Source organism: Meleagris gallopavo, chromosome 2 (assembly GCF_000146605.3).
Source record: "Meleagris gallopavo isolate NT-WF06-2002-E0010 breed Aviagen turkey brand Nicholas breeding stock chromosome 2, Turkey_5.1, whole genome shotgun sequence".
Classification (NCBI taxonomy): domain Eukaryota; kingdom Metazoa; phylum Chordata; class Aves; order Galliformes; family Phasianidae; genus Meleagris; species Meleagris gallopavo.
The window spans coordinates 66,229,947-66,243,055 of record NC_015012.2 but is presented as its reverse complement, the minus strand read 5'-3'; the positions used below and the strand labels follow the sequence as shown (position 1 = coordinate 66,243,055).

The following is a 13,109-nucleotide window of genomic DNA, read 5'->3' as shown; positions in this document are numbered from 1 at the left end:
AAAAAAAAAGACTTCTTTGTTTTAAATGAGGCTCTCATCAGTTGATTGCTGAGATAAAAGAGTGTCAGCTCGAAGAACCTGAAGCCCTGAAGCTGTTCTAGAAGGAAAATTCCACCTAGGCTTGAAAAAGATTTTTGTTTGATTTTTTAGTATTCATCTAATCATTCTCTATGACTAGCATTATTTCAGCAATCAAGGAACTGAATATCCTTTACTGCAGTTGAATAAACTCTGAAAGTTAATCCCTTGGACAGCTGAAGATGTCAAATAAATATGTAATCGTGCAATCCGATTGAGTTCTAATGCCAGTAAGCAAACAGCTCAAGGGCTTAAGAAGTACTGCTATTCACCACAGGCTTATTTTTTATGTGATATGGACTGTGCTGCTAATCAGATGTGGTATATTTCTGTCTTTCAGATTTACCGCTGGATTATAGATTTACACGATTTTCCTCAAATAGCTCAGCAACTGCTGGGTACTACCCAAGGCCTCCAAGAGCACTGCTGCCAAGTGAGGAATCAGTGACTATGAAATAGGTTTTTGGCTTTTCCTTCAATAACCCTGTGATCCTTTCTTAACTGCTGTTAAATGCTAATTGGTGAAAATGCTGTTTGATGCTTCATAAAATAGAATGATGAATTAAAGCAGACTCCTGTGTAGATTTATTTCCCTTGTTTCTCTAGTCCAGCTGGGACAGGTGAGCATTGCATACTTTGTAAATCTCCTTACCAGGACTACATTTCACACAGTGACTGGCTTTTTCCATGCACTCCCCAGATACTTTAAGAGAAATGTTCTGTTAACAATTCATCTCAACTTACATACTAAATTTTCAAGGACATTTTCAGTATTATCTCTACTTATGTGGTGTTGTTGCTGCTACAAAACCCAGGAAAGACATGAAAGACTCAGCCTACTCCATTAAGAGTTACCTTGGCAGTTCAGGTTATGACAGTAGATCAGTGTTTTGCAAGCCATGAGGAAATTGTTCTTTTGCTGTCTAAACAAAGCAGAGAAGTACTGCAATTGTTCTTGGAGAAATGGAAATACTGAGGCCCAAAGAGAAAGATGCTTCATAGCCAAAAAGAGATGTGAATGAAATTTAGGCAGCAAAACACAGAATTATACTCCTGGGCGCCTTGGCTATGTGCTTTGTATTCCTGCAAGTGCCTAACCAATGGTAAAATCCTCAGAATGGATTTGACTTCTGGTATTCCTGACACGTCAATTTGACAGTTTCATTGATTACAATATTTTGTCTCAGAAGCAGAGGCAAATGCCATTCCACCTTATTTCAGAAATATCAGGCTTTGTTTCATGCTTTTTCCTACCTTTATTTTATTTAAGTAGGGAAAGAATTCTAAAATTCATATTTACAAGTGATTTGCAACTTTTCCAGTTTAATATTAAGCATTATATTTTGGAAGAGAAAAATAAAACAAATGAGAAGAAGAATTCAGAAGAATTAAAATAAGGTGGATGAGGAAGGAAAATGAAAGCACTATTTTCTTCCTTATAAAACATAGGCTGAAAATATTTGACTTAAGACAGCAAAAAGTAAAAACTTGTGTTTATTTTGAAATACATAAATTGAAATATATAATTTAGGATCACCATCTTGGGCTGCAAATCTGGCTCAAGATAAGGGTATGAGTAGAGAAGTATACAAATTGAAGTCTCAGATCCCTGATTACTGCATCATTTGAAATTCTGACCTGAATCAGGTAATCGTTTGAAAATAATCTCTAACTACATTCCAATCCAAACCAATACTATGTACTCTCATGCTTTTATTTTTCTGAATTCAATTTTTGCAACTTTGAGGGGGTTTTCTTGGTTTTGTTCTGTGTTGTTTTTAAAGAAAATTAAAATATTATACCGAATGAAAATGAAGTCTTCTATGACCCTGGTTCCTGGTATCAGCATGTTGGTTTTTTTTTGAATGGAAAGGCGACAAATTCTAAGGACGGCCTGAACGCAAATGCTACTGAAAGTGTGACTCCTCATGTCTGTGGCTGCATGAAGATATTGGAAAAATAGTTGAAGCATTTGCAAAATAGTTAAAAACATAGTTCCTGTGAAATCAGTATATAAAGACTCTTATAATGACTATTCTTATTAAAGAACCTCTGAAGATATTACTAGTCTTATTACAAAGCCCTCTAAAATAAAATAGAACATCTTGTTAAGGTGGAATGGTTTCATAATCTCAGACAATTGTTCTTATCTTCCCAAAAGATCTGTTGTCCTCGTATATTTTGATTCAGCCACCAGCCCGAGGAGTCACCATGTGGTCAGCATTGCTGAGATAGACTGCTGGAGTGAAGGATGGCAATGGAGGACCTTTGGGAGGTGGACAGGATGGGCCTTGGAAATGGAGATGGCATGGGGATGAGGGAGAAGAAATGCAGATGGAAGAAAATTGAAGAGCTAGCCCCTATTGAACGAGGCACTGTAAAGGCATGATCTTTGTTGTGTTTTTTTTTCTCCCTGATTATTTGAACCTTTGGAAATCTCAGATATTTCTTGGATTCTGCTGTGAGAGATCACTGACAGAAAGATCACTGAAGTGCCTGCAAAATTAATATCTATAAATATCTTAAGTGTGAGAAACAAAGGGACATGGCCAACCTCTTTTCAGCAGTCTGCGGGGACAGGACAAGGGAAAATGGCCATAAACTGCAGCATAGGAAGTTCCGCATCAATATGCAAAAGAACTTCTTCACGGTGAGGGTGACAGAGCATTGGAACAGGCTGCCCAAAGAGGCTGTGGAGTCTCCTTCTCTGGAGATATTCAAGACCCATCTGGACGCCTACCTAAGCAACCCAGTCTAGGGAGCCTGCTTTGGCAGGGGAGGTTGGCGTTCCTTCTCTCTAGCGTTCCCTTCCAACCCCTACAATTCTGTGATTCTGTGGTTTCTGAAAACTATCTTAAGTATCAGCAGGGAGACATAAAGCTGAAAAGAGTCACTAAAATCACCATGTATGTTTACATAGTCCTGAAAGCCACAGTTCGGCTTAAAACTTGACTAACAAGTCTCTTTTGTCATCCACTTTGATACCAAATATATGCGTCTTACTTTTAAAATAAAAAGAATTTATTTCTTAAAAAAAAATTACCTGAATTTACTTTATAGATGAACAGCAAAACAAAAAGGGGGGACTATGTCATCCCAAATCAGTGCAAGAAGAGGTTAGTGCTGCAACCTCCAATAAAGCAAACTTTGAGGTACTCCAAGTAACAAATACGTGAATCAACCAAAACACAATATAAAGTAACACTTCTAATAAATTCATACCTTTAATACCTGTAGGAAAATCAGCATAGACAATGAGCAGAGTCCAGTGTTTCCTGAACAGGACTTGTTCCTGGAAACCAAAGGCTTCCCAGGCCCCAGAGAGTAAAAGTCAAACAAACAAAGCAGATAACTTATCTGCAGTAGACTGGCAGGCAGGGCCTTGCTGAGGCCAGCATTACCTGAGGCTGCAGGAAGGAGGCTCCTTACCTTGCTGAGTCCCACAGCTGCCCAGAATCCAAGATGTGTGGTGGGACACCAGTGCTGGCTCAGTTCCTGAGGGAATTCCCAGGAAAATCTGCTTGTTCCAATAAGCAATACTTTGAGATAACCATGCTGGTGATAGGCACCAGAAACCAGCAATCCTAAAACTGGTCTAAACCTACAGGTAACAGCTAGCTGTTGTCCTGGCTGGCATAACTGCTGGAAACCTAACCTGCCAGGAGAAATACCACCTATTAAAGAGGGGCATGGTAACATGACAAGGTGGATTCTGATACAACTATGCAATGGGTAGGTCTCTGGGGATATGAAAAGACTACATGGCATGTTTCCTCAGATCTGGCCACAGCCAGGTCCATGTAACCCCCAGTAAAGGCTGAGTTACTGCAGATCACAACTGAGATTGCTCTAATTCAAAACTGTTCACCTGTATTTTCCTGCAAAACAGTCACGCTCCTGTAGAAACCTCAATTCTCTTTATTCCAGGAGTCCTAATCTAACCTGAGGAAGGAGTCGAGTAGGGCCAACATTTATTGCCCTATTTAAAAAAAACAGTTTCCATCCTGGCCTTGGAGTCATTCTCTTTCCTGTGGTTGCACAGTCATGTTTTCTAGCTGTGTGGGATGATATACAATTGGTAATTATCCTTTCTTACCATCAGTAGAGATGTGACTTTACATTCCTCAAGGCGGCTTTGTTTGAAAAGTGTTTGGCCATGACTTGTTCAATCAGATACTGAGTAAATATTGTACCTTAAACCTTTCCTCCTGAGTCCAGATGTACATTGAATCATATCAAGGTAAATGCCAGCAGAGTGTAAAGACATATAGATTAGTATGAAGATGCCAACAATCAGAACATGATGACTGACTTTCGACATTCCATTTGTTCTTTTGTCACCACAGGGGACAAGAACACTGTAAGTCTAAAATATACTTTTGTACACAATGTTGATATTTTATAGTAGAGATAGTTTTTCAGAGGGTAAGGTTTAGAAATAAAGTCCTGTACAAAAAGATGAAAGTCACACACTAGCATGTAGAACTAGGGATCTGGTACAAAGATGTTCTTGACCAGGGCTTTGCCTTGATTGTCTTCTAAATTCCCTGGTGAAAGGGTATGAGGTTTTCTGGCAGGCCTAAAGTAGCTATTTTCACCTTGTACATTTATGCAATCAGCTTTTTAAACAAAATATTCTTTTGTACACTTGCTTTGTGGCAGATAGTAGTTCATCTGAAGAGTAGTTCATCAGATTTAGAAGGGCAAGCACTTGGCTAAGCTACAGAAACCTTACCTCTGCAGACCACCAGTTGTAATGGTACAACAGTGATAATGATACAGCCCCAAGATGTGTATTAACTGCCCAAGAACCACCTCCAACTAGCTGGCATAGAGCCTCCTCGATCCCCTAATCAGCCCCATCTCCTGTAACTGTGCTCAGTTCTGAGTGAGCGGAACATCAAACTTCCTTAGAGGCTCACAAGAAAGAAAAAATTGTATACCAAAAAAAAAAAAAAAAAAGAGAGATTGTTTTTGGAAAGATTTCATTACAAGAAACAAATCTTGCTTTTCTGTAAGCACTATAAATAGAAATGCCTACTTGAAAACTGAGCATGGATTAGGGCCAAAATAAAATGGAATCCAGGAAGTTAAACAGACTTGGGAATGTTTGCCAACAACTCTACAGGGCAAAATGGGGATTCCTGTATGCAGGCCAATGGAATAGTGCTGTGGTCAGGGTGAGTGGTCATTTCCCTAAATGTAGGACAAAAACCTAAGGGAAATCTTTCAGGATGAACTGAATGCCCAGAACAGCTCTCTAACAGCATGGCAAGACCACAGCAGGTTTGCAGCTGACCAGATGTCACAGTTCATGGAAGGGTGAACATCTGAAGCACCGCATCTAAGTTCTGCCCCCACCAGAGCTAACCTGATTTAATCAGAGCTGCTAAAAATCCTGTGTGCTTCCCACTTGCACTGCCAGGGCTTATGCATCAGTCTCTCACACATGGTTATAACAACTTTTAAATACTTGCAATGGGGGGAGAAACCATCCTAGCAACTTCAAAACCACATTATGGCTTCCATCCTTCTGCAAATTAGAGGATGTGAGGCACAAAATGTCAGTGGCACAAGTGAATCATAGAATCAAAGAATATTGAATCATAGGATCATAGAATGTTTTGGGTTGGAAGGGAACTCAAAGACCATCAAGACCCAACCCCCTGCCACTGCCACCCATCAGCTCAGCTGCCTGGGGCCCCATCCAGCCTGGCCTTGATCACCTCCAGGGATGGGGCATCCACAGCTTCTCTGGGCAGCCTGTGCCAGTGCCTCACCATCCTCTCCGTGAAAAATTTCCCCGACATCTATTCTAAATCTCCTCTCCTTTAGTTTAAAACCATTTCCCCTTGTCCCATCACTATCAGACTTTGTAAAAAGTTGGTCCCCCTTCCTGTTTATAGGCTCACTTTAAATACTGAAATGCCACAATGAGGTCTTCCTCAAGCTTTGTTTTCTCCAAGCTAAACAAGTCCAGAGCATTTCTTCATAGGAGGGGTGCTCCAGCCCTCTGATCATCTTCATGGCCCTCCTCTGGATTTGCTCTAACAGCTCCACATCCTTCTTGTGTTGAAGGCCCCAGGCCTGGACACAGTGCTCCAGATGGGGCCACACAAGGGCAGAGTAGAACCACATGGCACCAGTCACAGATAAGAACCAGCTTTTCCTCTCAAAAGTCTGAAGAACTTGGGTTCTTTTTAAAAGTGAAGAAAACAATCATAAAATATCTTAAACTCTGTATATGAGACAAACAAAAATTAGATTTTCTTGTCCAAAACATACAAGAGTGTTATTTTGAGGATATATTTTATTCATTATCATTTTGTAGGGCGTGTTCTGTCACAACACAAATGGAACTCTGAAAACTGTGACTTCATGGGTCTAATAAAATTCTATTAGATTATCAACTTTTAAAGGCTCTACCAATCCTGAGGAATAAAAGTATCTAGGTAAATAACTCCATACTTGCCTTATCTCAAAATAAAACCTGAGAATTACAGTTTTCCTGCAATGTCATTCCCTGGGACCTCAGGCTCCTTCTGAGAATTTCAGTGGATGCCCCTAGCTGCTGAGCAATCTGCATATTGTGCTAATCCCAAGAAAGGAGATGGTACTTCAAGCTTCCTGAAAAGAAATGTTATGTTGTGAAATGGAATGACAGAAATTCTTTATCTTACACCAACAGAACACTTCTGAAACAATTACTGGAGGGCTGCTGCTGGAGCAGAATCACAGAATCACAGCTGCTGCAATACTGGAGAGTGATGGCAGCAGTGGACTTTCATCTCTGTTTCCTCCCTCAAAGCTGCCCAGAGACAAGGTGGTAATGTCCACTCATATATACACATAAACTGGCAGCAATTAAGGGCAAGGATCCCATGACCTGAGAATGCAGAGACAGAGGGAATGAGGGAACAATCCGCATTTCATAGGAAGTTGGTTCTGTGGGAGTTTTTGTTTTTATCTTCCAGTCAGGCAGGAAGCAGAACTTCTAGATCAGTAGTTGCAAGGAAAAAAAGAAAAAAAAAGTAACCAGAAGACAACTGTATGAATTTAAGAAAATAGGTTTGATAACAACCATTAATATGACAGTTGTTAGGAAGGTATTATTAAAATTGCTGTTTATAGCATTTGTATGTATGCATGCATATATATTTCTACATATATTGTTGCTAGGCTCTGTTGCTTCAGAATCAAGTGTATAGAACTGATTACTGTGGTATCCCATGATGCTGCTCATGCAAATGTTACTGTTACATAGAAATGAGTCTCCAATGCCTGTGCCTGTGTTTGATTGAAAGTCCCACCTTTGAGTCTCAGCTGTAACTGGAGCACAGCAAATCAGGGTGAGAGGGCTCTGAATAGAAACAGAGAGGCAGCAATATGCACAAAGACAATCTCCTAGCCACACCTTTTGCACTAACACATCTCTAGCTAAGGAGGAGAGAGAAATGGTAGCATGAAATACAAGTACTGAGGAGGAAGGAGTCTAAGTAGGTGATGTTAAACATTTTCACAAATTCCAGCAGTTGTGTAGTTGTCTGCTTATCTTTCCACATAACAAGTGACTCCATAAAATAGGTGGATTCTATTCATTGAAAACACCATGTTAGAAATGGAAAACATTATTGCAACATATCTGGCATTCAGAGAAGGAGAACGTGGCAGGCGACTGCGAGGCAGTGCTGATGGGGCCCATCTGAAGGTTTCCCTGGGAATGAGCGCTGATGCTTTGTTCTCCTGAGGACAGTGCTTGATTTGTAACACTGCAGAAATTTGGAAGGAGAAATACTGACATGTTGAGAAAGATCACACATCTGAGAACATTTAGTAACGGCAAGTTTTGCTGGAGGGACTGCTGGGACCCCAACCTGCTTTGATCACCCTCAGAAAAAGCAAGGCCTGAGTGCTGAAGGAGCTGGTAACAGGGCACTGTGGCAGCTGCTGGGCAGAGGTACACTTAAACACAGCCCGTGTACAGAGATGCAAAAGCAATAACAATATTGTCCTTCTACTTCTTAATGCGCCCTGCTGCTGGAAGACAGAGATCAGAGAATACATGGCATTTTTTATCAGAGCCAGGTCTTTTTTCTGTGTATCAGGATATGCAACTTTGTACCTGCCTTATGGCTGCTTTCCTCCCGAGGTGTCTGAGGAGCATTAGTGTCCTCACTCACTGCCTTTTCCATCCTTGCTGAGGTTCCTGTCACAGTTCTTCACTCACTGTGAAATCTGCAGGAATTTCTTCTGGTCTGACTTTGTCTGCTGGCCTCAGGCTAAACCAGGCTGAACAACACATGGTGAGAGCCAGAGAGAGGGAAGGAAAGGAAATGTAAAGCAGAGAAAGATGTTCCATTTACATATGAAAAAGTACTGTTTAGGAAACATCGCTGGTGCCTTCCCCTTCCAGCTGTCTACCAGTACTTTGGCTATAAAGGAGCAAAAACCATCTGTGAGACAGACAGCACCATGCCCACTGTGTAGATGTAGCAGAAGACAAAGGGAGGAGAAGCCTTTGTTGCACTAAGGCATTGTGCCAATCCATAAATGTGCCTGGCACCTGACAGATCCTAGGAACATCGGGCTAGATGTTCCTGAGAGAGAAATTGCTCTTTGCCACAGTGTGTGTGACAGATCCTGGAAGGTATCTGAGCTAGTTAGGAAAGAGTTCCAGATCTCCAGTTCCTTCTGATTCTCAGGGCTGTTTTCAGCCACTCCTTCAATTACTTGGCTTTGGAGCTGTGACTGTTTCTGCCCATTGCCTGTACTGCGAGCCAGGCCCCAAAATCCCCAAGTAGTAAATGGTATGAATCATGCAATACTCTCATAAACTTGAAGGACATAGCAGTAACAACCGAGTTAGGACACTGTCTGATCCACACCCTGCCTGGAAAAGAGGCCATATCCAACATTCCCCCACATAGAATTAGGATAAATTGTGAAAATTAGAGCTCCCTTCATGTGATGCTAATGCAGTAATGAGGGAACCAACAGACAGAGCAGCTCAGAGCGAGGAGGGCAGGATGAGCACTGTGCAAGGAATGTGGATCTGTTATTCTGCTGCTCAGTGACAAGAGGAGGCTGCCCCAATGCCCTTGTCCTGAGGATGTCAGTTCACAGAGCTGAGATCAGAAATCATCACAGCTGGGCACAAGAGATGAAGAGAAAACAAGGATTACAGTCATAAGGAAATCAATTGTTTTGGAGAATTAGTGAAAGAATCTGGAGAATTTGGTACTTTTCTCTCTTTTCGTTTGAAGAGTTTTGTTACTTAATGGGAAAAGTAGAAGTGCCCCTACATGGAAATTAGAGACTGAACACATCACACATAATAGGTCTGCAGTGAGAGGGTAAAGCTTGAAAAAAAATCACAGAGGAAAAATAAAAGGAGAAAAATTACTGTTGCATTGACTTGGGAGGAAGAAAGACAAAACATGACCAAGACCATGTGTGTGAAATAGAAGGAATGAGATACAGCTTCTCTCTGTAAGCTAGCATCTCCAGTCCTAAAGAAATTAATCTTTCCCACATTTTCACGCTAAGTAATAACCAAGAGCTTTAACATGTATGAAGTATTAGGAGGCATTTTTCATCTCCTCCAGAAATGATGAGCCCTACCTCACTGTCTTCATTGTCCATTGTGTCTAAGGCAGTGACTCCTTTGTGCATACTAAAACCTGCTGGTGTCATACATTTTTCTTAGTCACAAAGGCACCAGGATTTTCATGTTGCTGATAATGCTGTCATTACCAGAAAGGCCAAGGAAATATAAATAAAGTGTGTAAAATACGAGTTGAGTGGTGTCTGACCTGAGTAGTTTTCAGACAATTTCCATGGAAAATGCTCTTCACGATGGCTGAGCCAATGGTCTTCAGCTCCAATAGGTAAATTTAATTCCTCTCCTCAGTCTGTTCTGGAGCAACGCCACCCAAAAGGTCAATATGCTATATGTTTCAGTGTTGAATGACGTAACTTAAGGAAATGTTATTTACAAAATTTACTAATCTCAATGGGAGTTTCCAATAAAATAAAAGGAACAAATAAAAAGAGCTTCTGACTCTTGGGAGCAGAGAGAAAGTGAAAGATGTCAGGGATAGAGGCACCACTGCAGTAGAAATTGTACAATGACATGTTGGTTATTTAAACCAGCCCTGGTGTTGGTGGCAAGGACAGCTCTGGGGCGTGATTCATCACCTCCTAAAGAAGATCTCTGAAACAGGTCAGATGAATTCTGTTCAAAAAGTACTTACTCCTTTCTGCATTTATAAAGGGACCCTAATGTGTCTGGATTGGAAATGGTTTGCAAGAGGTATGGCAAGTCACATTTGGAACTTAACCATATGAAGAGGACTGGACAGGTCGTGTGGGCATAAGCAAGGTACCCCTTGCTCTAAGGGCAAGCACCATCAGACTTTCTAGACTTGAACTGTTCCTGGTAAGTACATGCTTAACTGTTCTTAAAAGCCCTCAGGGACAGAGGTTTATTTACCCCTAAAGATACCTTTTTTCCTACTTAGCTTAAAATTCTCTTACTGCAACGTGCAGGCTGCTCCCAGACGATGTGGATAAGCGATTATTCTCTTCTTTTCAGCATCTTTTATGTAGCTGGAGGCTGTTGTCATATGTTCCTCCAGTCTTCTCGAGATAATTTTTTCCATTTCTCCATCCACATAATGTCTACTACTGGGGTCTTTCTCAGTTCTCTCCTCTCTCCACTTCTTAAATGATGTAGTGGCTGAAGCAGGCCACAGCAGTCCATCTGAGGACTTCTTTGCTTATGGTAGAAGGATTTTTTTCTGAGCCTGATATGTAATTCTTCTGTTTATACACAAATGAATGGAAAAATTAAGAATTCTTCAGAAATTCTGGAAAAAGCCTTTCCTGATTTTGGGAGGACTGTGAAGTAAGCAGCGCATTCAGGATGCAGAAAGAAAACAGTTAGTCATAAAGCTGAAATTAAACTAGAATGGAAATTTCTTGCCTGTCGGGCTTCTCTGAATGACTGCATATAAATTTCATTGTATTTATTTAGCCTGACAAGCACTTTATGGTTTACTGAGCAGTATAATGAGTCCCATTTTATACAAGAAGACATAAAGCAGAGGGGCACTGTGGCTCTCCACCACTGCCCAACTCCATGTGCTTGCAAGACCCAAGCACATCTCAGCTCATCCTCTGAGAAAGGAAACTGAGTGCATAGGCTCTATGGGATCACAGCATGCCTTACCCAGGTATTCAACTGTGACAAAACAGCATAGTGCAGTTTATCTGAAACACAGATAGGTACTACCAAGAAATGAGGTTTTGAGTTACGCTGTTCAGAACTGCAAGTTAACAATGCTGTTTACTTAGATTCAATACATTTAAATAACTAATAATGTGATGCTAACATATGACCAGTATGTGGACATCTCCCTGCTTATCACTTCAGGCATCCCAATAGTTCTGGGAATTCTCATGCACTTTCCCTCTGCTCCATGCCTGGCTGGTGGTGGACACAGCTTTTCTCATGCTTATTCATGTTACAACATTAGTAATTTACAGCTGCATTATCAGTGCAGTATAGTCCAATACCATTCAAATAGGTTTAGAAACACATCTTCTAATGCTTAATCTCGTGTTTGCATGACTGAAAATGAAGCATTTCCTTCCTGTCAGCATGTCACTACCAATACAAAGCAAGGCTTCCTTCCAGGCTCTGGCACTACTCTGAGTTTGAAGTAACTGTGGTAGACTCCAGTAAGGTTGTCAATAGGCAGAGATACCTTGGAAGGGAAGGATTAAAAATAAATGTAGAATTTTTAGTTTTTCCTAGTTTATACAAGGTTATTAGTCTTTGTAGAACAGAGGGAAATCACATTGCCATAAACCATGAAGCTTGTTTAAAATTATCCTCAGAAAATCAGTTTTGTATTGTAGGTACACTTACAGCCCAGGCTGTGATTCATTAATACCACTGAAGTGATGCTTAAGAAAAAGCTTTGGGAAATCAAAACCCCAGGAGTCTGTACAGCATCCTGAGCTATTGCATGTAAATGTTTTTATTTGGATCCCAGCCATAGTCTGAAGATGATGAAATGTACTCAGCCTTGTATAGCCAACAAACATTTGAAAATCTGCGTTTTGTACTTTTTCCTGGTTATCAGTGACAAAGACAGCTGTTCCTAAGGATGTTATGTTGTCCCATTTTCCATTACTTTCCTAAGCATCTTCATTTGAGCAGCTGCATAAAAGTTAGGATGATTGGTGTGGATGCTGTTGATGTTTCACATTTTTACTTATATAAGCTTAAATATAGTCATATCACATTTCAAAGAGCAGATGGACAAATTGACATTTTGTTTCATTGTGGGGAAAAACAACTCTGAGGGGACATTTGGGTGAGATGTTCCATCGGGCCCCTCACTACCAGAAAGACATGGAGGCCCCGTAGCGTGTCCAGAGAAGAGCAACAGATTTGTGAAGGCTCTGGAGCACAGGTCTTATGGGAAGCAGCTGAGGGAACTGGGATTGTTTGATCTGGAGAAGAGGAGGCTCAGGGGAAATCCTGTCACTTTCTACAATTACCTGAATGGAGGTTGTGGAGAGGGGGAAGTTGGCCTCTTTTCCCATATAACCAGTGATAGGATGAGAGGTAATGGCCTTAAGGCGCTCCAGGAGAGGTTTGGGTTGGCTATTGGGAAAAAAATTTGTTTTCAGAAGACTGATCAGGTGCTAGAATGGGCTGACCAGCTAGGTGGTGGAGTCGCTGTCCCTAGAAGCGTTCAAGAAACGTTTAGATGTGATGCTGAGGAATGTGGTTAGTGGATACAGTGGCGATAGATTGATAGACTTGATGATCCTTATGGTTCCCTTCCAACTCGGGATATTCTATAATCCTATGATTATGCAGCACGGTGAGATGGACACCGAGAGAGTCCCCCCTGTCTGCTTCCATCTCCACACTCTGCGCAGAGCCGTGCAGAACCCGCAGAAAGCCAGGGCAAGGGGCCGGGTGCGCATTTCCTTTTTTTGCGGCCGGCGCTCCA

The 13,109-nt window shown here is 41.2% G+C and overlaps 1 protein-coding gene across 1 annotated transcript in view; it reads left to right on the top strand.

Annotated features, from left to right (window-relative positions):
* Window positions 1–2,329: 2,329 nt before the first annotated feature.
* The window catches only part of NT5DC1 (5'-nucleotidase domain containing 1), a 54,675-nt gene continuing 43,895 nt past the window's right edge, over window positions 2,330–13,109 (top strand). The window contains exon 1 of the mRNA XM_010707531.1: window positions 2,330–2,455. Coding sequence (XP_010705833.1) covers window positions 2,330–2,455 — 126 coding nt within the window. The remainder of the gene's footprint in view (window positions 2,456–13,109) is intronic.